This window comes from Heptranchias perlo, chromosome 7, assembly GCF_035084215.1.
Source record: "Heptranchias perlo isolate sHepPer1 chromosome 7, sHepPer1.hap1, whole genome shotgun sequence".
In the NCBI taxonomy this organism is placed as follows: domain Eukaryota; kingdom Metazoa; phylum Chordata; class Chondrichthyes; order Hexanchiformes; family Hexanchidae; genus Heptranchias; species Heptranchias perlo.
The window spans coordinates 98,249,103-98,276,140 of NC_090331.1; the positions used below are offsets into that span (position 1 = coordinate 98,249,103).

At 52.0% G+C, this 27,038-nt stretch overlaps 1 protein-coding gene across 1 annotated transcript in view; it reads left to right on the forward strand.

Moving 5' to 3' along the window:
• Window positions 1-27,038, forward strand: part of cps1 (carbamoyl-phosphate synthase 1, mitochondrial) — a 345,020-nt gene that overhangs the window by 303,643 nt on the left and 14,339 nt on the right. Inside the window, exons 30-33 of the mRNA XM_067988237.1 lie at window positions 9,260-9,334; window positions 10,055-10,153; window positions 24,302-24,361; window positions 25,701-25,813. Of these exons, the coding sequence (XP_067844338.1) occupies window positions 9,260-9,334; window positions 10,055-10,153; window positions 24,302-24,361; window positions 25,701-25,813 (347 nt within the window). The remainder of the gene's footprint in view (window positions 1-9,259; window positions 9,335-10,054; window positions 10,154-24,301; window positions 24,362-25,700; window positions 25,814-27,038) is intronic.

Sequence of the window (27,038 nt, forward strand, 5' to 3'; positions counted from 1 at the left end):
GGGCCTGGGAGCGCCAGTGTCCTGCCCGAGTGCTCATTCTGCATACGTGACCCTAGGCAGTGAGTGTCGGGCAGTGGGGGGGGGCGATTCCCCCATATGGCCATGTCCACCTGGCCTCGTCTAATGTCCACACACATGCACCTTCCCTCGGGGGTTACTCAATACTATTCTGGAGCAGGAACCCGGCCTGACCTTTCCCCAAGGGAGATCAGGCCAATTGTTACACCCCTGGCTGGGATCAGCAGACTGAGTACAGAGGGTGGATTGAAACAGACCCTCCTGTCTGTGTGGCTGTGTCGAGGCCATCACCTCTACATGCATTTATTGAAAGTGCACCTTACTGTTTGTGGACAGTGTTGTTGAGTTGTTGTCATTGCAGCTCAGGCGGGAGTGCTTGGTATAACAGTGAGACTCCCACTGTCCTGTATGTTGTTTGTGAATACAGACAGACCTTGGGCTGTGAGTAGCAGGAATGAAGCTCCGGCCAGATTGAAAATGCAACGCTGCCTGTCAGAGGGCAGCAGGAGTGACACCGCACCTGGGGATTGGACACCATTTTACATTTTAATTTTTGTCGGCGGGTTGGTGATGGAGGATGTAATGGTGATTAAACTACATTCATGTTGTGGAAAATTATTACAGGATAAAAGAAAAATCTAAGCACAATAGGAATATTTTTGATTTTTTTTGAACACTCTATTTTAGCACCCGCTGAGTTTGCCGAGTCTGGTTAAAGGCATTTCTGGAGGTGTGACCGCGTGACCACGTGACCTCTGCAAGTGTTACTGTGTTCATCGTATAAAGGTCGGGTCCCCTGTCATTGAGTATTTTTGCTTGTGGTTTTCGGCAGCTTTGTGAGAAGTTCCGAGAACCAGGAGGCCCCCCGAGGGAGGGGAGAGGGGAGACTGAGGGTGGGGGAGAGATCTCAGGGGGGATACCACAGGTGGGAGGAACTTTGATTCCACCAGTAACTAATGGTAACTCACTGAAATTGCACTGATAACTCAAAGTAAAGTGATAACACTGAGATTCTGCTCATAACCAATAGTAATACAATAACTCACTGATAGACTATATATAACTGGTAGTAATAGGTGTAACCTCCCGATACCCTACCTGGAACTAGTACTAATTCTATAACCCGCTGATATTCACACTGAAACCATAGCCAGAATCCCCCGGTGTGTACTCTTCAGAAAGATGATCCAAGAGGGGGATCTCGGGCTGATTTTTCCCCACTTGAACTCTGAAGTAGTTCTTTGTGCTTATAATTGAATTGATACCGGCCTCGTCAAGTCAATGGGCTTCAGTCTCCTGGACAACCAGTGCAGTCAGTGAGAATGGGGGGAGAGGGGGATACAGGGGAGAGAATGGGGGGAGAGTGGGATACAGCAGAGAGAATGGGGGGAGAGTGGGATACAGCAGAGAGAATGGGGGGAGAGTGGGATACAGCAGAGAGAATGGGGGGAGAGGGGGATACAGCAGAGAGAATGGGGGGAGAGGGGGATACAGCAGAGAGAATGGGGGGAGAGTGGGATACAGCAGAGAGAATGGGGGGAGAGGGGGATACAGCAGAGAGAATTAGTGAGAATGGGGGGAGAGGGGGATACGGCAGAGAGAATTAGTGAGAATGGGGGGAGAGGGGGATACGGCAGAGAGAATGGGGGGAGAGTGGGATACAGCAGAGAGAATGGGGGGAGAGGGGGATACAGCAGAGAGAATGGGGGGAGAGTGGGATACGGCAGAGAGAATGGGGGGAGAGGGGGATACAGCAGAGAGAATTAGTGAGAATGGGGGGAGAGGGGGATACGGCAGAGAGAATGGGGGGAGAGTGGGATACGGCAGAGAGAATGGGGGGAGAGGGGGATACAGCAGAGAGAATGGGGGGAGAGTGGGATACGGCAGAGAGAATGGGGGGAGAGGGGGATACAGGGGAGAGAGAATGGGGGGAGAGGGGGATACGGCAGAGAGAATGGGGGGAGAGGGGGATACGGCAGAGAGAATGGGGGGAGAGGGGGATACGGCAGAGAGAATGGGGGGAGAGGGGGATACAGGGGAGAGAATGGGGGGAGAGGGGGATACAGGGGAGAGAATGGGGGGAGAGGGGGATACGGCAGAGAGAATGGGGGGAGAGGGGGATACAGGGGAGAGAATGGGGGGAGAGGGGGATACAGGGGAGAGAATGGGGGGAGAGGGGGATACGGCAGAGAGAATGGGGGGAGAGGGGGATACGGCAGAGAGAATTAGTGAGAATGGGGGGAGAGGGGGATACGGCAGAGAGAATGGGGGGAGAGGGGGATACTGAAGAGAGAGGGATACAGGAGAGAGAATTAGTGAGAAAAGGGGGAGAGGGGGGATACGAGAGAGAATTGGTGAGAATGGGGAGAGACGGGGATACAGCAGAGCGAATGGGGAAGAAGGGGATACAGCAGAGAGAATTAATGAGAATGGGGGGAGAGGGGGATACACCATTGAGAATGAGGAGAGGGGGTTACAGGAGAGAGAATTAGTGAGAATGGGGAGAGGGGGTTACAGGAGAGGGAATTAGTGAGAATCGGGGTTGAGGGGGATACAGGAGGGAGAATGGGGGTTGAGGGGGATGCAGGAGGGAGAATGGGGGTTGAGGGGGATACAGGAGGGAGAATGGGGGTTGAGGGGGATACGGGAGGGAGAATGGGGGGAGGGGGGATACGGGAGGGAGAATGGGGGGAGAGGGGGATACGGGAGGGAGAATGGGGGGAGAGGGGGATACAGGGGAGAGAATGGGGGGAGAGGGGGATACAGGAGGGAGAAGAGGGGGATACAGGAGGGAGAATGGGGGGAGAGGGGGATACAGGGGAGAGAATGGGGGGAGAGGGGGATACAGGGGAGAGAATGGGGGGAGAGGGGGATACAGGAGGGAGAAGAGGGGGATACAGGAGGGAGAATGGGGGGATACAGGAGGGAGAATGGGGGGAGAGGGGGATACAGGAGGGAGAATGGGGGGAGAGGGGGATACAGGAGGGAGAATGGGGGGAGGGGGGATACAGGAGTGAGAATGGGGGGAGGGGGGATACAGGAGGGAGAATGGGGGGAGGGGTGAGAGGGGGATACAGGAGAGAGAATGGGGGGAGGGGGATACACGAAAATTGCCCACCTGTTGTGAGAGAGTGCTCCAGGACAGTGAAGTCTGATTTGCGTCTGTGTGCTAATGTCGGGTGTTGATATGGGCAGGTGTCCACCCTGAGCGAGTGGAACGGTTGTAAGTGTGTCTGTTTAAGGTACAGACTGAGCTGAGCCGAGTTTCCAGTATCCTTTAATGGGGAAACTGTTGTGTACAGATTGTGTACAGACTGATGATGTATTCATAGAGTAAGTGTGTGGAGATGTAATCCACTGATGGAGAAATAAACGAAGATTGAGAAACCTGATCACAACAGGGAGATGAAACAAAGTAAATGCCTGGCCCCGGGGCTGGTCCTGAGGCTGGTCCTGAGGGGTGGGGTCTGCTCCACTGTACTGAAGATTATAATTTCACCAGTAACCTTTCACTGCCTGTTTTCTGCATTTATTCTCTTTATTACAGCACAAGTCAATAAGGGAAAAGTAAGTACCTAACAGGATAAGCCCACGATTCAACAGGCTGTGGACTGAAATGTTGTATTCCGAAATATATTGATTTAAAATAGCTGTTTGGAAGAGGTTATGACAAAGATTGAAACACCCGAGTAGTGAGACCAGAACAATACAATATTGATATTCAATGTATAAATCATTGGCTTTACCTTAAAGTGGAAAGTGTATATTTTTTTACTGAATGTGACAGTGGGGTTGCTGAAATACCCAGAGTGTTGGTCTGTGTTGTGCCAGTAACCGAGGTCGATATACCGGTATGGGCAATGCCTGCTGAAGTGTTTCATCCACCCATCGATCTGCACATACTGTATACAGCAGAAAACCCTCCATCTGGTACCACCCAGTACGCTTCAAAGTGTCACATATGGACTTCCAGAAGACATTCGATAAAGTTTCACATAACAGACTGTTTACAAAGATGAGAGTGCATGGAATCGGAGGCTATTGACATGGGTAGGGAATTGGTTAGGGGGGAGGAGACAGAGAGTGGGGTAATGGGGATGTACTCAAATTGGCTGTTGGGTTTTACAATTTGCCCCAGGGCCAGGTTTACCCAGGGTTCCAGCCCTTGTGATCCTTGATGAAGCAGGTGTGTGAATTTTGGATGAGGACAGGATTGGGTCCAGCTGTGATGCCCACTGCAGTGGAATAGTCTGTCCGCACAGATCGTATTGGCTTGCATGAAGAATATACCACTTCAGCAAGGTGGTGGAGCACTGCGGGCACGAATGGAACCATTCTCCTGCAAGAGTCATTGCCTTCAGGAGAGGCGGGGGAGAAAACTGGGAGAATAAGACCCTAGTACACACTGCCATCAAAGTGGCTGGAGCAGTGCCGAACAGTGTCTTACACTGCGATCGGACGGGCGTTCTCTCTCAGTCCCACACTGCGATCGGACGGGCGTTCTCTCAGTGTCCCACACTGCGATCGGACGGGCGTTCTCTCAGTGTCCCACACTGCGATCGGACGGGCGTTCTCTCAGTGTCCCACACTGCGATCGGACGGGCGTTCTCTCAGTGTCCCACACTGCGATCGGACGGGCGTTCTCTCAGTGTCCCACACTGCGATCGGACGGGCGTTCTCTCAGTGTCCCACACTGCGATCGGACGGGCGTTCTCTCTCTGTCCCACACTGCGATCGGACGGGCGTTCTCTCTCTGTCCCACACTGCGATCGGACGGGCGTTCTCTCTCTGTCCCACACTGCGATCGGACGGGCGTTCTCTCTCTGTCCCACACTGCGATCGGACGGGCGTTCTCTCTCTGTCCCACACTGCGATCGGACGGGCGTTCTCTCAGTGTCCCACACTGCGATCGGACGGGCGTTCTCTCTCTGTCCCACACTGCGATCGGACGGGCGTTCTCTCAGTGTCTTACACTGCGATCGGGCGTTCTCACAGTGTCCCACGCTGCGATCGGACGGGCGTTCTCTCAGTGTCCCACGCTGCGATCGGACGGGCGTTCTCACAGTGTCCCACGCTGCGATCGGACGGGCGTTCTCTCTCTGTCCCACAGTGTGATCGGACGGGCGTTCTCTCAGTGTCCTACACTGCGATCGGACGTGCGTTCTCTCAGTGTCCTACACTGCGATCGGACGGGCGTTCTCTCTCTGTCCCACAGTGTGATCGGACGGGCGTTCTCTCAGTGTCCTACACTGCGATCGGACGGGCGTTCTCTCTCTGTCCCACAGTGTGATCGGACGGGCGTTCTCTCAGTGTCCTACACTGCGATCGGACGGGCGTTCTCTCTCTGTCCCACAGTGTGATCGGACGGGCGTTCTCACAGTGTCCCACACTGCGATCGGACGGGCGTTCTCTCTCTGTCCCACACTGCGATCGGACGGGCGTTCTCTCAGTGTCCCACACTGCGATCGGACGGGCGTTCTCTCAGTGTCCCACACTGCGATCGGACGGGCGTTCTCTCTCAGTGTCCTACACTGCGATCGGACGGGCGTTCTCTCAGTGTCTTACACTGCGATCGGACGGGCGTTCTCTCAGTGTCCCACACTGCGATCGGACGGGCGTTCTCTCAGTGTCCCACACTGCGATCGGACGGGCGTTCTCTCTCAGTGTCCCACGCTGCGATCGGACGGGCGTTCTCTCAGTGTCCCACGCTGCGATCGGACGGGCGTTCTCTCAGTGTCCCACGCTGCGATCGGACGGGCGTTCTCTCAGTGTCCCACTCTGCGATCGTACGGGCGTTCTCTCAGTGTCCCACGCTGCGATCGGACGGGCGTTCTCACAGTGTCCCACGCTGCGATCGTACGGGCGTTCTCTCTGTGTCCCACTCTGCGATCGGACGGGCGTTCTCACAGTGTCCCACGCTGCGATCGGACGGGCGTTCTCTCAGTGTCCCACGCTGCGATCGGACGGGCGTTCTCTCAGTGTCCCACGCTGCGATCGGACGGGCGTTCTCTCAGTGTCCCACGCTGCGATCGGACGGGCGTTCTCTCAGTGTCCCACGCTGCGATCGGACGGGCGTTCTCTCAGTGTCCCACGCTGCGATCGGACGGGCGTTCTCTCAGTGTCCCACGCTGCGATCGGACGGGCGTTCTCTCAGTGTCCCACGCTGCGATCGGACGGGCGTTCTCTCAGTGTCCCACGCTGCGATCGGACGGGCGTTCTCTCAGTGTCCCACGCTGCGATCGGACGGGCGTTCTCTCTGTCCCACAGTGTGATCGGACGGGCGTTCTCTCAGTGTCCCACGCTGCGATCGGACGGGCGTTCTCTCAGTGTCCCACGCTGCGATCGGACGGGCGTTCTCTCTGTCCCACAGTGTGATCGGACGGGCGTTCTCTCAGTGTCCCACACTGCGATCGGACGGGCGTTCTCTCTCTGTCCCACAGTGTGATCGGACGGGCGTTCTCTCAGTGTCCCACGCTGCGATCGGACGGGCGTTCTCTCAGTGTCCCACCCTGCGATCGGACGGGCGTTCTCTCAGTGTCCCACACTGCGATCGGACGGGCGTTCTCTCAGTGTCCCACACTGCGATCGGACGGGCGTTCTCTCAGTGTCCCACACTGCGATCGGACGGGCGTTCTCTCTCTGTCCCACACTGCGATCGGACGGGCGTTCTCTCAGTGTCCCACACTGCGATCGGACGGGCGTTCTCTCAGTGTCCCACGCTGCGATCGGACGGGCGTTCTCTCAGTGTCCCACGCTGCGATCGGACGGGCGTTCTCTCAGTGTCCCACGCTGCGATCGGACGGGCGTTCTCTCAGTGTCCCACGCTGCGATCGGACGGGCGTTCTCTCAGTGTCCCACGCTGCGATCGGACGGGCGTTCTCTCAGTGTCCCACGCTGCGATCGTACGGGCGTTCTCTCAGTGTCCCACGCTGCGATCGTACGGGCGTTCTCTCAGTGTCCCACGCTGCGATCGTACGGGCGTTCTCTCAGTGTCCCACGCTGCGATCGTACGGGCGTTCTCTCAGTGTCCCACGCTGCGATCGGACGGGCGTTCTCTCTGTGTCCCACGCTGCAATCGGACGGGCGTTCTCTCAGTGTCCCACGCTGCGATCGGACGGGCGTTCTCTCAGTGTCCCACACTGCGATCGGACGGGCGTTCTCTCAGTGTCCCACGCTGCGATCGGACGGGCGTTCTCTCAGTGTCCCACGCTGCGATCGGACGGGCGTTCTCTCAGTGTCCCACCCTGCGATCGGACGGGCGTTCTCTCAGTGTCCCACACTGCGATCGGACGGGCGTTCTCTCAGTGTCCCACACTGCGATCGTACGGGCGTTCTCTCAGTGTCCCACACTGCGATCGGACGGGCGTTCTCTCAGTGTCCCACACTGCGATCGGACGGGCGTTCTCGGTGTCTTGTGACGATGGACGCTCGCGGTTCTGAAGACTGCCTCAATTTCGTCCTGTAAACTGGTTCACTGTGTTGCTGGATTAACATGTAAAGAAGTGGGTTTCAAATTGAAGATATCATTGCTTTAGCATCAGTCGTTACAAAACCGATTGCAATGTCGGTGACTTAGCACTAAAACCCCATAATCATGGAGAGTTACAGCACAGAAGGATGCCATTCGGCCCATCGAGTCCATGCCGGTCGAAGAAGATCTCTCCAATTTATTCCCACTTTCCAGCACTTGGTCCGTAGCCCTGTGGGTTACGGCACTTCAGGTGCACATCCAGGTACTTTTTAAATGAGTTGAGGGTTTCTGCCTCTCCCACCCTCTCAGGCAGCGAGTTCCAGACCCCCCACCACCCTCTGGGTGAAAACATTCTCCTCAGCTCCCCTCTAAATCTTCTAATTACTTTAAATCTATGTCCCCTGGTCACTAACCTCTCTGCTAAGGGAAATAGGTCCTTCCTATCCACTCTGTCTAGGCCCCTCATAATTTTGTACACCTCAATTAAATCTCCCCTCAGCCTCCTCTGTTCCAAAGAAAACAACCCCAGCCTATCCAAACTTTCCTCATAGCTAAAATTCTCCAGTCCTGGGAACATCATCGTAAATCTCCTCTGTACCCTCTCTAGTACAATCACATCTTTCCTGTAATGTGGTGACCAGAACTGTAAACAGTACTCAAGCTGTGGCCTAACCAGTGTTTTATACAGTTCCAGCATAACCTCACTGCTCTTATATTCTATGCCTCGGCTAATAAAGGAAGGTATTCCATATGCCTTTTTAACCACCTTATCTTCCCGTCCTGCTACCTTCAGGGATCTGTGGACATGCACTCCAAGGTCCCTCACTTCCTCTACACCTCTCAGTATCCTCCCATTTATTGTGTATTCCCTTGCCTTGTTTGCCCTCCCCAAATGCATTACCTCACACTTCTCCGGACTGAATTCCATTTGCCACTTTTCTGCCCACCTGACCAGTCCATTGATATCTTCCTGCAGTCTACAGCTTTCCTCCTCACTATCAACCACACGGCCAATTTTTGTATCATCTGCAAACTTCTTGATCAAGCCCCCCACATTTAAGTCAAAATCATTAATATAGACCAGATAATATAAACTGGGGTTTGTCCCATTATAATTGTTTTATTGAGTAATAGTGATTACTAATACTACTAAAAATACACAGAGCAGTGAACTGTTAGGAGTGAGATTTAAAAATCAGAATGAAAATGATTAAACACACCAGGGGAAATCACACTGAGAGAATGTTAGCGTGTGGACATTTAGCATGTCAGTATGAGATTGCCTGCTGTTATAAACATGCTATGGCCCCATTATAAGGAGTTTTAACTATTCAACAGTTTGTGGCTGTATGGTGTCTTCGACATGGAAAGTTTGCTCCAACCCTCTATGGGGCCAATAAATAAAAGGAGGAATGGTATGGACAATAATCCATGGTGAGAGAGTTGGGGGCGGTGATTAAAAGTGGAGAAAGAGGGGATTTGCACAAACACCTCACAGGGTTCACCCAAACCTTTAATTCTCAACAAAATTAAAATGGGTTCCATTTTTGCAGCAAACTGAGAGACTTGACAGATCTGAAGACATTGCATTAAAATATGGAAGTGTGCGTGTGTGTGTGCGTGTGTGCGTGCAGAGTTCTGGTTTTAAGCTGATGAAAGGTTCTGGCCTCCTGTGTACATGTGCTCCTTTAAGTTCACACTAATTAAATGCTTTGGAAATCCATGCATTTTAACAATACATTTTAAGTAGTTTATTTTGCATCTTTGCAGGCTCCCATGTTTTCCTGGCCGCGACTGAGGGACGCAGACCCCGTTCTCCGCTGTGAGATGGCATCTACTGGAGAGGTACCAGTACTTTGATAACATTAATCTCCATAGAGACAACTCCCCTTTACTTATTAGCCTGAGAGTAATTACAAAAACCAACATGCTGTGCCAAATGTTCACTGTCTGCTGCCCTAGGGTCAGGAGAGGTGAAGACGAAGAAAGGAAAGGACATTAATTAATTGCATTTATATAGCACCTTTCATGACCTCCAGACATCCCAAAGCGTTTTACAGCCAATGAAGTATTTATGAAGTGTCGTCACTGCTGTAATGTCGGAAACACAGCGGCCAATTTGCACACAGCAAGGTCCCACAAACAGCAGTGTGATAATGACCAGATAATCTGTTTTTAGTGATGTTGGTTGAGGGATAAATATTGGCCCAGGACACCGGGGAGAACTCCCCTGCTCTTCTTCAAACAGTGCCGTGGAATCCTCCACATCCACCTGAGGGCAGACGGGGCCTCGATTTAACACCTCATCGCAAAGACGGCACCTCCTACAGTGCAGCACTCCCTTTGCTGGCACTGGAGTGTCAGCCTGAATTATGTGGTCAGGTCTCTGGAGTGGGGCTCAAACCCGCAACATTCTGACTCCGAGGTGAGAGTTGCTGCTCACTGGGCCAAATAGAATAGCAGTGAGCAATTTTCCTTTTATTTGAATATATCGAGGTGTGTAGGGGGTATTTAATAGTTCATATTGCATTGAATGAAATGATTGGTCTGCTTTTGTCTCTGCAGGTTGCTTGCTTTGGCCCAAATATTTATTCTGCATTCCTGAAGGCGATGCTGTCCACTGGCTTCAAATTACCTCAGAAAGGGATTCTAATTGGAATTCAGGTATAGTTTGGAAACTAACTACGCCTTGCCCAAAGGTCGCCCAGTTCACAGGCTCAGACCTTTGGGTGTGTTTGGAATGAGGCTCACCTGGTGCCCTTGGGTTTGATTTGGCCCCAGGTCTAGAGAGTCTCCCACCTTTGTACTCGGGTGGAGACAGCCTCTGGGTAAGGTCGTCTCTGAGACACAGACCACTGTTGCGCTCGTGCACAAACTGTCGATATGTTGTGCGCACACGCACGCCACTCCCGTGTGTTATGACACAAGCACTCTACTCTGAAGCAGCATTGAACTTTCACTAGGCTATCCAGGGAACTCTTACAACCGGTAGTTAATCGGGACACCCAGGAAAGTCTCACAGTAGGAGCAGTGTTGATTGAGCATTGGTACTATTGCAATATAAGAGCCCTTTAGTTCTGCATTCCTTTGCTCCCAAGCAACTTGGGTTGCAGTGTTGGAGCCCCCTCTCCTGGGAGCTTGGGTGTGTAGAATTAACCCAGTCATGATTCTTATTATGTGTGTTCAAATGCATTTTGATCCTCAACTCCCTTGGTCTTCCCTTCTGACTACAATCTTTATTACCCAAGCTGCGAGCTACATTATCTCCTGTTATCTTCAAGGTATGAGCTGTGCTTTGCCCATCGGCCCGTCACCTCGTTCCTCAGTCTCGACAATAATAAAATGGTGTCGTCCAGGGCTGTCCTTTTAAACCCATTCTATTGTGCAGAAGAGTGAATTGTAATCAATGGTATTAGAGCCGAGATAAACACGTGGCCAGGAAATTACAAAATCTATTTGATTAAATCACATTAAATGACAGTCAGCAGGATAAGCAGTATCTAGTTGATCAACAGTAGAGTAAAGGAATCTCGTCGGTCGATGGGGGTAAGGGGAATCTAGTTGGTCGATGGGGGTAAGGGGAATCTAGTTGGTCGATGGGGGTAAGGGGAATCTCGTTGGTCGATGGGGGTAAGGGGAATCTCGGTCGATGGGGGTAAGGGGAATCTCGGTCGATGGGGGTAAGGGGAATCTCGTTGGTCGATGGGGGTAAGGGGAATCTCGTTGGTCGATGCGGGGTAAGGGGAATCTCGTTGGTCGATGGGGGGTAAGGGGAATCTCGTTGGTCGATGGGGGTAAGGGGAATCTCGTTGGTCGATGGGGGTAAGGGGAATCTCGGTCGATGGGGGTAAGGGGAATCTCATTGGTCGATGGGGGTAAGGGGAATCTCGTTGGTCGATGGGGGTAAGGGGAATCTCGTTGGTCGATGGGGGTAAGAGGAATCTCGTTGGTCGATGGGGGTAAGGGGAATCTCGTTGGTCAATGGGGACAAGGGGAATCTCGGTCGATGGGGGTAAGGGGAATCTCGGTCGATGGGGGTAAGGGGAATCTCGTTGGTCGATGGGGGTAAGGGGAATCTCGTTGGTCGATGGGGGTAAGGGGAATCTCGGTTGATGGGGGTAAGGGGAATCTCGGTTGATGGGGGTAAGGGGAATCTCGGTTGATGGGGGTAAGGGCAATCTCGTTGGTCGATGGGGGTAAGGGGAATCTCGTTGGTCGATGGGGGCAAGGGGAATCTCGGTCGATGGGGGTAAGAGGAATCTCGGTCGATGGGGGTAAGGGGAATCTCGGTCGATGGGGGTAAGGGGAATCTCGTTGGTCGATGGGGGTAAGGGGAATCTCGTTGGTCGATGGGGGTAAGGGGAATCTCGTTGGTCGATGGGGGTCAGGGGAATCTCGGTTGATGGGGGTAATGGGAATCTCATTGGTCGATGGGGGCAAGGGGAATCTCGGTCGATGGGGGTAAGGGGAATCTAGTTGGTCGATGGGGGTAAGGGGAATCTCGGTCGATGGGGGTAAGGGGAATCTCGTTGGTCGATGGGGGTAAGGGGAATCTCGGTCGATGTGGGTAAGGGGAATCTCGTTGGTCGATGGGGGTAAGGGGAATCTCGGTCGATGGGGGTAAGGGGAATCTAGTTGGTCGATGGGGGTAAGGGGAATCTCGGTCGATGGGGGTAAGGGGGATCTCGTTGGTCGATGGGGGTAAGGGGAATCTCGTTGGTCGATGGGGGTAAGGGGAATCTCGTTGGTCGATGGGGGTAAGGGGAATCTCGGTCGATGGGGGTAAGGGGAATCTCATTGGTCGATGGGGGTTAGGGGAATCTCGGTCGATGGGGGTAAGGGGAATCTCGTTGGTCGATGGGGGTAAGGGGAATCTCGGTCGATGGGGGTAAGGGGAATCTAGTTGGTCGATGAGGGTAAGGGGAATCTCGGTCGATGGGGGTAAGGGGGATCTCGTTGGTCGATGGGGGTAAGGGGAATCTCGTTGGTCGATGGGGGTAAGGGGAATCTCGTTGGTCGATGGGGGTAAGGGGAATCTCGTTGGTCGATGGGGGTAAGGGGAATCTCGTTGGTCGATGGGGGTAAGGGGAATCTCGTTGGTCGATGGGGGTAAGGGGAATCTCGTTGGTCGATGGGGGCAAGGGGAATCTCGGTCGATGGGGGTAAGGGGAATCTCGGTCGATGGGGGTAAGGGGAATCTCGTTGGTCGATGGGGGTAAGGGGAATCTCGTTGGTCGATGGGGGCAAGGGGAATCTCGGTCGATGGGGGTAAGGGGAATCTCGGTTGATGGGGGTAAGGGGAATCTCGGTTGATGGGGGTAAGGGGAATCTCGGTTGATGGGGGTAAGGGCAATCTCGTTGGTCGATGGGGGTAAGGGGAATCTCGTTGGTCGATGGGGGCAAGGGGAATCTCGGTCGATGGGGGTAAGAGGAATCTCGGTCGATGGGGGTAAGGGGAATCTCGGTCGATGGGGGTAAGGGGAATCTCGTTGGTCGATGGGGGTAAGGGGAATCTCGTTGGTCGATGGGGGTAAGGGGAATCTCGTTGGTCGATGGGGGTAAGGGGAATCTAGTTGGTCGATGGGGGTCAGGGGAATCTCGGTTGATGGGGGTAATGGGAATCTCATTGGTCGATGGGGGCAAGGGGAATCTCGGTCGATGGGGGTAAGGGGAATCTAGTTGGTCGATGGGGGTAAGGGGAATCTCGGTCGATGGGGGTAAGGGGAATCTCGTTGGTCGATGGGGGTAAGGGGAATCTCGGTCGATGTGGGTAAGGGGAATCTCGTTGGTCGATGGGGGTAATGGGAATCTCATTGGTCGATGGGGGTAACGGGAATCTCATTGGTCGATGGGGGTAAGGGGAATCTCGTCGGTCGATGGGGGTAAGGGGAATCTCGTTGGTCGATGGGGGTAATGGGAATCTCATTGGTCGATGGGGGTAACGGGAATCTAGTTGGTCGATGGGGGTAAGGGGAATCTAGTTGGTCGATGGGGGTAAGGGGAATCTCGGTCGATGGGGGTAAGGGGAATCTCGTTGGTCGATGGGGGTAAGGGGAATCTCGGTCGATGGGGGTAAGGGGAATCTAGTTGGTCGATGGGGGTAAGGGGAATCTCGGTCGATGGGGGTAAGGGGAATCTAGTTGGTCGATGGGGGTAAGGGGAATCTCGGTCGATGGGGGTAAGGGGGATCTCGTTGGTCGATGGGGGTAAGGGGAATCTCGTTGGTCGATGGGGGTAAGGGGAATCTCGTTGGTCGATGGGGGTAAGGGGAATCTAGTTGGTCGATGGGGGTAAGGGGAATCTCGGTCGATGGGGGTAAGGGGAATCTCGTCGGTCGATGGGGGTAAGGGGAATCTCGGTCGATGGGGGTAAGGGGAATCTAGTTGGTCGATGGGGTAAGGGGAATCTCGTTGGTCGATGGGGGTAAGGGGAATCTCGGTCGATGGGGGTAAGGGGAATCTCGTTGGTCGATGGGGGTAAGGGGAATCTCGGCCGATGGGGGTAAGGGGAATCTAGTTGGTCGATGGGGTAAGGGGAATCTCGTTGGTCGATGGGGGTAAGGGGAATCTCGGTCGATGGGGGTAAGGGGAATCTCGGTTGATGGGGGTAAGGGGAATCTAGTTGGTCGATGGGGGTAAGGGGAATCTCGGTCGATGGGGGTAAGGGGAATCTCGGTTGATGGGGGTAAGGGGAATCTAGTTGGTTGATGGGGGTAAGGGGAATCTCGGTCGATGGGGGTAAGGGGAATCTAGTTGGTCGATGGGGGTGAGGGGAATCTCGGTCGATGGGGGTAAGGGGAATCTCGTTGGTCGATGGGGGTAAGGGGAATCTAGTTGGTCGATGGGGGTAAGCGGAATCTCGTTGGTCGATGGGGGTAAGGGGAATCTAGTTGGTCGATGGGGGTAAGGGGAATCTCCTTGGTCGATGGGGGTAAGCGGAATCTCGTTGGTCGATGGGGGTAAGGGGAATCTAGTTGGTCGATGGGGGTAAGGGGAATCTCGGTCGATGGGGGTAAGGGGAATCTAGTTGGTCGATGGGGGTAAGGGGAATCTCGGTCGATGGGGGTAAGGGGAATCTCGGTCGATGGGGGTAAGGGGAATCTCGGTTGATGGGGGTAAGGGGAATCTAGTTGGTCGATGGGGGTGAGGGGAATCTCGGTCGATGGGGGTAAGGGGAATCTAGTTGGTCGATGGGGGTAAGGGGAATCTTGGTCGATGGGGGTAATGGGAATCTAGTTGGTCGATGGGGGTAAGGGGAATCTCGTTGGTCGATGGGGGTAAGGGGAATCTAGTTGGTCGATGGGGGTAAGGGGAATCTCGTTGGTCGATGGGGGTAAGGGGAATCTCATTGGTCGATGAGGGTAAGGGGAATCTCGTTGGCCGATGGGGGTAAGGGGAATCTCGTTGGCCGATGGGGGTAAGGGGAATCTCGTTGGCCGATGGGGGTAAGGGGAATCTCGTTGGTCGATGGGGGCAAGGGGAATCTCGGTCGATGGGGGCAAGGGGAATCTCGGTCGATGGGGGCAAGGGGAATCTCGGTCGATGGGGGTAAGGGGAATCTCGGTCGATGGGGGTAAGGGGAATCTCATTGGTCGATGGGGGTAAGGGGAATCTCGGTCGATGGGGGTAAGGGGAATCTCATTGGTCGATGGGGGTAAGGGGAATCTCGGTCGATGGGGGTAAGGGGAATCTCGTTGGTCGATGGGGGTAAGGGGAATCTCGTTGGTCGATGGGGGTAAGGGGAATCTCGTTGGCCGATGGGGGTAAGGGGAATCTCGTTGGCCGATGGGGGTAAGGGGAATCTCGTTGGCCGATGGGGGTAAGGGGAATCTCGTTGGCCGATGGGGGTAAGGGGAATCTCGTTGGTCGATGGGTGCAAGGGGAATCTCGGTCGATTGGGGCAAGGGGAATCTCGGTCGATGGGGGCAAGGGGAATCTCTGTCGATGGGGGCAAGGGGAATCTCGTTGGTCGATGCGGGTAAGGGGAATCTCGTTGGTCGATGGGGGTAAGGGGAATCTCGGTCGATGGGGGTCAGGGGGATCGAGGTGGTCGGTGGGGATCAGGGGATCTCGGTGGTCGGTGGGGGTCAGGGGATCTCGGTGATCGGTGGGGGTCAGAGGGATCTAGGTGGTCGGTGGGGGTCAGGGGGATCTAGGTGGGGGTGAGGGGGATATCTGTGGTCGGTGGGGGTCAGGGGGATCTCGGTGGTCGGTGGGGGTCAGGGGGGATCTCGGTGGGGATGAGGGGGATCTCGTTGGTCGGTGGGGGTCAGGGGGGATCTCGGTGGGGGTCAGGGGGATCTAGGTGGTCAGTGGGGGTCAGGGGATCTCGGTGGTCGGTGGGGGTCAGGGGGATCTAGGTGGTCGGTGGGGGTCAGGGGGGATCTCGGTGGGGATGAGGGGGATCTCGTTGGTCGATGGGGGTCAGGGGAATCTCGGTCGATGGGGGTCAGGGGGATCTAGGTGGTCGGTGGGGGTGAGGGGGATCTCGTTGGTCGGTGGGGGTCAGGGGGGATCTCGGTGGGGGTGAGGGGGATCTCGTTGGTCGGTGGGGGTCAGGGGGGATCTAGGTGGGGGTCAGGGGGATCTCGTTGGTCGGTGGGGGTAAGGTTGATCTCGTTGGTTGATTATCAGCAGGGTAAAGGGAATCTGGTGGATGGAGGGAAGGAGAAACATCACAATCCAGTCCTGTCCAACAGGTATGATGTACTTGCTACCTGTGAGAATAAGGAGAAAGGCTGCGGGAAGGATGGCCACAAGGCATCATGGAGCAGGAGCCAGTCCAAAGGCGGGAAGGAGCATAACAGAAAGGTTGTAATTGTAGGGGATTAGATAATTAGAGGGATAGTTGGCGTCCTCTGCAGTCACGATCGAGAATCCCGAAGGTTGTGTTGCCTACCTGGTGCCAGGGTAAGGAATATCTTGTAACACCTGGAAAGGGAGGGTGATGAACCAGTTGTCGTGGTCCATGTTGGGACCAACATAGGAAAGAATAGGGAGGAGGTGCTGCTGACGGAGTATCAGGAACGAGGGGCTAAATATTTTTTTTGAAAAGCAGCACCTCGAGGGTGGTAATCTCGGGATTACTATCCGAGCCACGTGCTAATTGGCATAGGGATAGACAGATCAGGAAGGTGAATGCATGGCTGAGAGACTGGTCTGGAAAGGAGGGTTCCATTTCATGGGACACTGGCACCAGTACTGGGACAGGAAGGAGCTGTACCGCTGGGATGGGCTCCACTTGAACCGGAATGGGACCAGTGTCCCAGCAGAAAGGATAGAGCTGTGGATAGGACTTTAAACTAGTACGGCGGGGGGAGGGATCTGGGGAAAATAACATAAGTCTAAAGATAAAAGAAATAGGAGGTGAGAGTAAAGACCAGACCAAGGTAAGGAATAAGGGTAACAATGGGTCAGGGAACAAATACAGTTATAGAACGCAAGTACAAAAATAAAGCAAGAGAAACGATGAATAAAAACAAATTAAATTGCCTGTACAGCAATGGGTAGGGAATTGGTTAGGAGGCAGGAGACAGAGAGTAGGGATAACTCAAATTGGCAGGATGTGCCTAGTGGTGTCCCCCAGGGATCTGTACTGGGGCCTCAGCTTTTCACTGTATTTATAAATGACTTGGATGGAGGAATAGAGAGATGTATATCTAAGTTTGCTGACGACACTAAGTTAGATGGCACAGTTAATGGTGTAGAGCAGAAAGTTGCAAAGGGACGGTGATAGATTCAGTGAGTGGGCAAAACTGTTTTAGATGGAGTTCAATATGGAGAAGTGTGAGGTCATCACTTTGGACCCAAGAAAGACAAATCAGAATATCATGAACAGGTGCAGAAAATCATCAAGAAGGCTAATGGAATGCTGGCCTTTATATCAAGAGGACTGGAGTACAAGGGGGCAGAAGTTATGCTGGAGCTATACAAAACCCTGGTTAGACCGCACCTGGAGTACTGAGAGCAGTTCTGGGCACCGCACCTTCGGAAGGACATATTGACCTTGGAGGGAGTGCAGCGTAGGTTTACTAGAATGATACCCAGACTTCAAGGGTTAAGTTACGAGGAGAGATTACACAAATTGGGGTTGTATGCTCGAGAGTTTCGAAGGTTAAGGGGTGATCTGATCGAAGTTTATAAGATATTAAGGGGAACAGATAGGGTGGATAGAGAGAAACTATTTCCGCTGGTTGGGGATTTTAGGAGTAGGGGGCACAGTCTAAAAATTAGAGCCAGACCTTTCAGGAGTGAGATTAGAAAACATTTCTACACACAAAGGGTTGTAGAAGTTTGGAACTCTCTTCCACAAACAGCAATTGATACTAGCTCAATTGCTAAATTTAAATCTGAGATAGATAGCTTTTTGGCAATCAAAGGTATTAAGGGATATGGGCCAAAGGCAGGTATATGGAGTTAGATCACAGATCAGCCATGATCTTATCAAATGGCGGAGCAGGCACGACGGGCTGAATGGCCTACTCCTGTTCCTATGTTCCTAAATGAGTAAAAGACATTGAATAATAATCATGGGAGATTTCAACTACCCCAAATTAACTGGCAAGAGGTAGGGAAAAGGGAAAGGATTTTTAAAGTGTGCTCAGGACTCCCTTCTTACCCAGTACGTAAGAAACAAACAACTACTTGCATTTATGTAGCACTTTTAAAGTAGTAAAAATGCTTCACAGGGGCGATTATCAAATACAATTTGACACTGAGCCACATAAGGAGATATTAGGACAGGTGACCAAAAGCTTGGTCAAAGAGGCAGGTTTTAAGGAGCATCTTAGAGTCATAGAGTCATAGAGTTATACAGCACGGATAGAGGCCCTTCGGCCCATCATGTCCGCGCCGGCCATCAAGCCCTGTCTACTCTAATCCCATATTCCAGCATTTGGTCCGTAGCCTTGTATGCTATGGCATTTCAAGTGCTCATCCAAATGCTTCTTGAATGTTGTGAGGGTTCCTGCTTCCACAACCCTTTCAGGCAGTGAGTTCCAGACTCCAACCACCCTCTGGGTGAAAAAGTTCTTTCTCAAATCCCCTCTAAACCTCCCGCCTTTTACCTTGAATCTATGCCCCCTTGTTATAGAACCCTCAACGAAGGGAAAAAGCTCCTTAGTATCCATCCTATCTGTGCCCCTCATAATTTTGTACACCTCAATCATGTCCCCCCTCAGCCTCCTCTGCTCCAAGGAAAACAAACCCAATCTTCCCAGTCTCTCTTCATAGCTGAAGCGCTCCAGCCCTGGTAACATCCTGGTGAATCTCCTCTGCACCCTCTCCAAAGCGATCACATCCTTCCTGTAGTGTGGCGACCAGAACTGCACACAGTACTCCAGCTGTGGCCTAACCAGTGTTTTATACAGCTCCATCATAACCTCCTTGCTCTTATATTCTATGCCTCGGCTAATAAAGGCAAGTATCCCATATGCCTTCTTTACCACCTTATCGACCTGTTCCGCCGCCTTCAGGGATCTGTGAACTTGCACACCAAGATCCCTCTGACCCTCTGTCTTGCCTAGGGTCCTCCCATTCATTGTGTATTCCCTTGCCTTGTTAGTCCCTCCAAAGTGCATCACCTCGCACTTTTCCGGGTTAAATTCCATTTGCCACTGTTCCGCCCATCTGACCAACCCATCTATATCGTCCTGCAGACTGAGGCTATCCTCCTCGCTATTTACCACCCTACCAATTTTTGTATCATCAGCGAACTTACTGATCATACCTTTTACATTCATATCCAAGTCGTTAATGTAGACCACAAACAGCAAGGGACCCAGCACCGATCCCTGTGGTACCCCACTGGCCACAGGCTTCCAGTCACAAAAACAACCTTCGACCATCACCCTCTGCCTTCTGCCACTAAGCCAGTTTTGTATCCAAAGTGCCAAGGCACCCTGGATTCCATGGGCTCATACCTTCTTGACCAGTCTCCTGTGGGGGACTTTATCGAAGGCCTTACTGAAATCCATGTATACCACATCCACTGCGTTACCCTCATCCACACGCCTAGTCACCCCCTCAAAAAATTCAATCAAATTAGTCAGACATGATCTTCCCTTGACAAAGCCATGTTGACTATCCCTGATTAATCCTTGCTTCTCCAAGGGGGTCAAACATGGAATTGGAGAATTCTCTTAAAGGAGGAGAGAGAGGTGGAGAGGTTTAGGGAGGGAATTCCAGAATCTAGGGCTTAGGCAGCTGAAGGCACGGCCGCCAATGGTGGAGCGATTAAAATCAGGGATGCGCAAGAGGCCAGAATTGGAGGAGGGCAGAGATCTCGGAGGGTTGTGGGCTGGAGGAGGTTACAGAGTTAGGGAGGGGCGAGGCCATAGAGGGATTTGAAAACAAGGATGATAATTTTAAAATCGAGGCATTGCTGGACCGGGAGCCAATGTAGGTCAGTGAGCACAGGGGTGATGGGTGAACGGGACTTGGTGCGAGTTAGGATACGGGCAGCAGAGTTTTGGATGAGCTCAAGTTTATGGAGGGTGGAAGATGGGAGGCCGGTCTGGAAAGCATTGGAATAGTCCAGTGTGGAGATAATAAATACATGGATGAGGGTTTCAGCAGCAGATGAGCTGAGGCGGGGGCGGAGACAGGTGATGTTATAGAGGAGGAAGTAGGTTGTCATGGTGATTGAGCGGATATGTGGTCAGCCGCTCATCTCAGGGTCAGATAGGACGCCAAGGTTGCGAACAGTCTGGTTCAGCCTCAGACAGTGGCCAGGGAGAGGGATGGAGTCGGGGGTCCAGGGAATGGAGTTTGTGGCGGGGACCGAAGACAATGGCTTCGGTCTTTCCAATATTTAATTGGTAGAAATTTCTGCTCATCCAGTACTGGATATCGGACAAGCAGTTTGACAAATCAGAGACAGTGGAGGGGTCGAGGGAGGTGGTGGTGAGGTAGAGCTGGGTATTGTCAGTGAACATGTGGGACCTGACATTGTGTTTTCAGATGATGTCGCCGAGGGGCAGCCTGTAGATGAGAAATAGGAGGGGGTCAAGGATAGATTCTTGGGGGACTCGAGGTAACAGTGCAGGAATGGGAAGAGAAGCCATTGCAGGTGATTCTCTGGCTACGACTGGATAGATAGGAATGGAACCAGGCGAGCGCAGTCCCACCCAGGTGGACAATGGGAGAAAGGCATTGGAGGAGGATGGTGTGGTCAACCATGTTAAAGGCTGCAGACAGGTGGAGAAGGATGAGGAGGGACAGTTTACCACGGTCACTGTCACATAGGATGTCATTTGTGACTTTGATAAGGGCCGTTTCAGTACTGTGGCAGGGGCAGAAACCTGATTGGAGGGGGTCAAACATGGAATTGCGGGAAAGATGAGCGCGGATTTGAGAGGCGAAAACACGTTCAAGGACTTTGGAGAGGAAAGGGAGGTTGGAGACGGGGCGGTAGTTTGCAAGGACGGTGGATTTTTTGAGGAGGAGGGTGATGACGGCAGATTTGAAGAGGTGGAGGACAGTACCTGAGGAGAGGGAACCGTTAACAATATCAGCTAACATGGGGCCAGCAGTTTGGTGGGAATAGGGTCGAGGGAGCAGGAGGTGGGTCTCATGGTCAAGATGAGCTCGGAGAGGGGATGAGGGGAGATAGAATCATAGAATGGTTGCAGCACAGAAGGAGTCCATTCGGCCCATCGAGCCTGCGCTGATTCTTTGTAAGATCAATCCACTTAGTCCCATTCCCCCGCTCTTTCCCCGTAGCCCTGCAAATTTTTTTCCCTTCAAATAGAAGAGAAACTGGAGAAAGATGCGAGTTCAGGACTAGGGCGGGGGGAAACCGTAGGGGAAGTTTGGCTCGGTGGGCTAGGGGAATGGAGGGAAGTGGCAGAGGCAGCTGAACGGATGGTCTCAATCTTAGTGACAAAGAAGTCCATGAGCTCCTCACACTTGTTGCTGGAGGTGAGGGTGGGGAGAGGGGTTTAAGAAGACGGTTTGTAGTGAAGAGAAGCCAGGGATTATCTTTGCATTCCAGGATGATCCTGGAATAGTGAGAAGTTTTGGCAGAGGAGAGCAGGACCCGATAGTGCTTAATGTGATCCAGTCAGATCTGGCGATGAATGGTTAAACTAGTTGTCCGCCATAAATGCCAAATCTGCAAACCTTGGACTTAAGGAAGCGAAGATGAGGGCTGTACCAGGGTGAGAGAGAGGAAGGGTTTTAATGGGGACAAGAGCATCAAAGGCGGAGGTGAGGGTGTGATTGAGCAGATTTGTAACTGCAGAAATGTTGTGGTGAATGGAGGGCCAAAGACTAGACAGTTGGGAATTTGAAAGTGCTGTTGTAAGTGATCTTGGGGGAGAGGTTTTTCCAGGAGCGAACAGAAGGAAGTGGGATTGCGAGGGGGAAGGAAGATGTTGGTGGAGAGGGATACAAGGAAGTGATCAGAGATAGCCTTATCTGTGATTGACATGATGGGAGTAGAGAGGCCATGTGAGATGGCAAGGTCAAGGGGCTGGCCGTGAATATGGGTGGGGGAGTTTATATGGATGGAGAGATTCAGTGATGGTAATGCCGTTGAATGTCAAGGGGAGGTGGTTAGACTCTCTCTCTCTTGTTGGAGATGGTCATTGCCGAGCACTTGTCTGACGTGAATGTTACTTGCCACTTATCAGCCCAAGCTTGGATGTTGTCCAGGTCTTGCTACCTGCGGGCACGGACTGCTTCATTATCTGAGGGGTTGCGAATGGAACTGAACACTGTGCAATCATCAGCGAACATCCCCATTTCTGACCTTATGGAGGGAAGGTCATTGATGAAGCAGCTGAAGATGGTTGGGCCTAGGACACTGCCCTGAGGAACTCCTGCAGCAATGTCCTGGGGCTGAGATGATTGGCCTCCAACAACCACAACCATCTTCCTTTGTGCTGGGTATGACTCCAGCCACTGGAGAGTTTTCTGAATTGCAGTTGTTAGCAGGAGTTGCACACTGTAATTTGCTAGAATGTCATGGACTGCATATACTTGAACTGCTGTGACGGGTACAGAAGATGCCAACAATGGTTAAGGTGAGAGCTGGTCAACAAGACAGTATAGTGCCAGTAATTATCATGCAAAGTTCCTGTGCACAAGTGACTGCAGTAAGGAATATTTACAGGCTGGTTCTTCAGAGTCTAAATACACGTTTTCCAGATTATTATTTATTGAAGAGGTAGTTGCATTGTTTAGAACTCTCAGAATTGCATTAGTATTGAAGAGATGTTTCTCTTATATACCAATAACGTTTACCTCCAGGTGTGTATTGGAAATATATCGGCCGTTCCTTCATTGTCACTGGGTCAAAATCCTGGAACTCCCTTCCTAACAGCACTGTGGGAGAACCGTCACCACACGGACTGCAGCGGTTCAAGGCGGCTCACCACCACCTTCTCTAGGGCAATTAGGGATGGGCAATAAATGCCGGCCTCACCAGTGACGCCCACATCCCGTGAATGAATTAAAAAAATGTACTTCACAGGCTGAGGTATTCACCCCATAAAGTCTCCCACTTCTACCCACAGTGGTGTCTATCCCCCTCTGCCTTCTCTTCCTCCTACAACCTTCAGGCTTTCAAAACCTAACCTTGGTGTCATCTCATAACCTCTTTTATTTATATCCTGCATGTTTTCACTTTGGTGGTGTTCTTTATGACTCAAGTAGTGCTTTGATATATAAATGTAATTTTGAAGATTAAAGGTTCAGTCTAGGTGTACCTGTTGAATCTGTTAGCGACTGCAGACATTGCATCTATTTACATGTTACCCTCAGTCAGGATTGTGGTTTCAATTGTTGGTGGCCGTGTATATAGGTAACCTATACGGATTAATGGGATGGGCAACAGATTCATTTAATTTGATTAAGTAGAAATATCTGGAAAAAAATCCATAGACATTAACACCCACCTGACCAGGTGCGAGACCTGTCGTCCTCTCAGTCTGTTTGTTAGCATAAATCACAGCTCTGATTGCTCATGTCTTTAGTTCTGACAGGAGATCTGAGCTAGGTGGGTGCACTGTGAATTTGGGCTGTTCCTGTATATCATGAAGGTGAATGAAAGACTTTTTCATCCAACAGCCTGGTCACTTCTCAAACTGCGCAAGAAATACACCTTGTGTCCTGATTCCATTTTTTTTGCATTTAATTACTTTGCTGTGTTGCTGGGTCTCGCTGCTTCTGTGTATGATTCAACCTGTAAATAAATCCCAACTCATTCATCTGGCATTGTGACATTTAGTGGCTTTCAGGGTCAGGAGGATGCGATGGGTACTTGATGTGATTCCCAAGTGGTCGATAGGACTGTAAGAGAGGAGGTACTTGTTAATATGGCCGCACTGTCCATCCACAGCATGTCCTGGGGTGGTCCACGGGAGATTGTCCCTTCACAGACACCACCTGCCAAGAGCCAGAAATGTTGAGTGAGCCCGCCCTGTGACGGCCCGCCCCATGACGGCCCGCCCTATGGGTCTTGTCTCTTTACCGAGGTTTCTTCGTTAAAATAAAAGAAGGATTTCTTTAAACTTCATTTAAAGTTTACATTAGAACCCAGGGATTGGTTTTTGAATCCATTTAGACTCTGAATTTGGATAGTCACAGAACAACTTCAGGTCACAGAGTTGGGGACAGCCTCAGGCCTTCGAGCAACAATGAAATCCACCAAACGGACACTGAAACAAGAGCGATAATCCAAACATACCTGCTCTGCTGTGTCCTTCATACCAAGGACTGTTGGTTCAGAGTTGACTATAATAAATAGCTGTGCGCTGGCCTTCATTCAGACTGAGCTGAGGTTCTCACGTTATGCTTATTTCTCTCTCAGAGCTCATTCCGACCAAAGTTCCTCGACACTGCCCAGCAGCTGCATGAGCAGGGATACAAGGTAGGTCTGGAAAACCCCTGGAGTTAAAACATTCGATCTTGTTATACCACTGTGCCTCTGCCAATTGCTTTTAATCCAGATGTCATTTAGATGACCTGTTTGTGCCCACTGAGATGAGGAATGCTCGCACTGGGGAATGGACTGCTGTGAGTTCAGGCATCCGTTGTCAGCATAAGGCACTCCCAGGTCAGGTACAGCACTGGGTCGCTGCAAAGCATGGTTCTCCTTACTGAACCCCAATGACATGACCCGGGCTGTACTTCATGCAGAGAAAGCCTGGGATGGATGTGAACTCGGTCCCAACAGGTGGAAGAGTGGTGCAGCCCACTGCCTCACCCAGTCTCCAGTCCCCCCCCCCCCCCCCCCCCCCGGTTAGGTGGAAGAGTGGTGCAGCCCACTGCCTCACCCAGTCTCCAGTCCCCCCCCCGGTTAGGTGGAAGAGTGGTGCAGCCCACTGCCTCACCCAGTCTCCAGTCCCCACCCCTGGTTAGGTGAGATATACCCGTTTGTGTTTATAAAAGGCAGATTTGGACTTTAGAGAAGCCTGGGCTTTCACACCACTTCATATTTAACCAGCCCCCAAACAGCAATGGGTGGATTTTCCTCTCTGGCCTCCCACACCTGGGATGCACTGCACCTGAGAGGAGACAGCTGCCCCTACATTTCATCCCCTGGGCCCCTTGCAGCCCTGGGGGAAAGTCCAGGCTGTCTTTTTGCCCCCCTCCAGTCTATGGGGGGTGTAGGGAAAGCCAAGTGTTGGGAGAGGAGACTGAGGCAGGTTTCTAGGAACGTGCCAATGCAGTTAGACATCGTAGGAAAGCCCCAGGAAATGCCAGGGCGTCAAAGATTCTCTGCCCTGTACCTGGGGAGTGCAATCAAAACGGGAGGAAAGAAACATTTTGTGACCATTTTCCCGCCCTCCTCTCCCGGAGACTGACTTGTGTTGGGCTCCTGTTCCCCTGCTCCCTCGAGTACCTCACCCTCCCTCGAGTGGCTATATGCCACTCTTGACGTCTGAACCCTGACACTGTGTCAGCCAGTAATAGGGAATCACATGGGCTTCCCAGCAGAGGTCACTAAGTAGCCATCAGGGTAAACAGAAAAGAAAATAATCTTTCAATTGGAGCCCATCACAACATTCTAATCAATGGCAAAATACTGGGGATGCTGGAAATCTGAAATAAAAACAGAAAATGCTGGAAACCCTCAGCAGGTCAGGCAGCATCCGTGGAGAGAGAGAAGCAGAGTTAACGTTTCAGTACAATGAGCTTTGATCAGAATTCCTCTGACAGTTTCGACTGCAACCCACTGTGTAAACAAATGTTTTTTTTTGTTAAAGCTTTATGCAACAGAAGGCACGGCGGCCTGGTTAATCGCCAATGATGTGCCAACAGCACCCGTGTCATGGCCCACTTCAGAAGACCACAGCTCCTCTGCTCCTTCCTTTACCAAGTAAGTGCGAGCAGGGATCGTTAGGGATACTCTGTACGGCTACCTGGGCAGAGGAAGGTTTGTTAGAGACTCTGAACATTGCTTGTAGGAAAGAAGGTCATGTCTGACTGCTTGAATTTTCTGGGGAGGTTACTGGGTTAGTGGATGAAACCTGGTCGACATTGTAAACTTGGATTTCTCAGAGGTTTTGACAAGGTGCCACACAACAGACTACTTCATAAGACAGAGCCCTGTGGGATTGGAGAAGATCCAGGGATGGATAAGGAATAGGTTGCATTCTTGTAGGCAGAGGGTTGTTAATGGTGATGGGTCCACATGGAGACTGGTTACCAGTGGACTCCTGCAGGAATCAGTCTTGGGACCTTTGCCTATATCAGTGATCTGGTTGAAGGCATTGGGAGGAGTGTCAGTAAGTTCATAGAAGGCACAAAGATTTGTATAGGTGTCAGAACCTTGGATGAGAAAAAATAATCTGATCCAGATACAAAGGGGGAATGGGTCCTCCTCAGACAGATGGCATTTAATGTGGATAAATGTTGTGTTATGCATGGGTGCAGGCCTAATGCCAAGTATGGGTATAGCACGCAGCACTCCAAACTAAAGTCTGCTGGGCAGGAAAAGACCTAGGGGTTATAGTGCATGAATCTATAAAGGTCAACGACCAGTGTCGCGAGACCATAGCAAAAGCAAATAGAGCATTGCTGGGATGATCCAATATAAAATAAAGAAGGCCAGAGTGTCCTAGTACATGACCTTGGTTAGGCCTCATCGATAACACTGTGTCCAGTTCTGGTCCCGTCACGTGGTGGAGAATATAGAACCTCTAGAAAAGATCCAGAGGAGGGCCACTAGAATGATAGCTAGTTCAAAAACCCTTAGTTACCTCAGTGCGTTTAGCGAGCTGGCTCTTTGCAAAAACCATAGATTTCAAGGAGAATTGAATGAGGATGGTGTCCGCGTAGATCAACAATTTGAGCAACAAGCTGGAGGGCCCAGGCCCACAGTGTGGGACAGGTCCAAACTGGAGGGCCCAGGCCCACAGTGTGGGACAGGTCTAAACTGGAGGGCCCAGGCCCACAGTGTGGGACAGGTCTAAACTGGAGGGCCCAGGCCCACAGTGTGGGACAGGTCCAAACTGGAGGGCCCAGGCCCACAGTGTGGGACAGGTCTAAACTGGAGGGCCCAGGCCCACAGTGTGGGACAGGTCTAAACTGGAGGGCCCAGG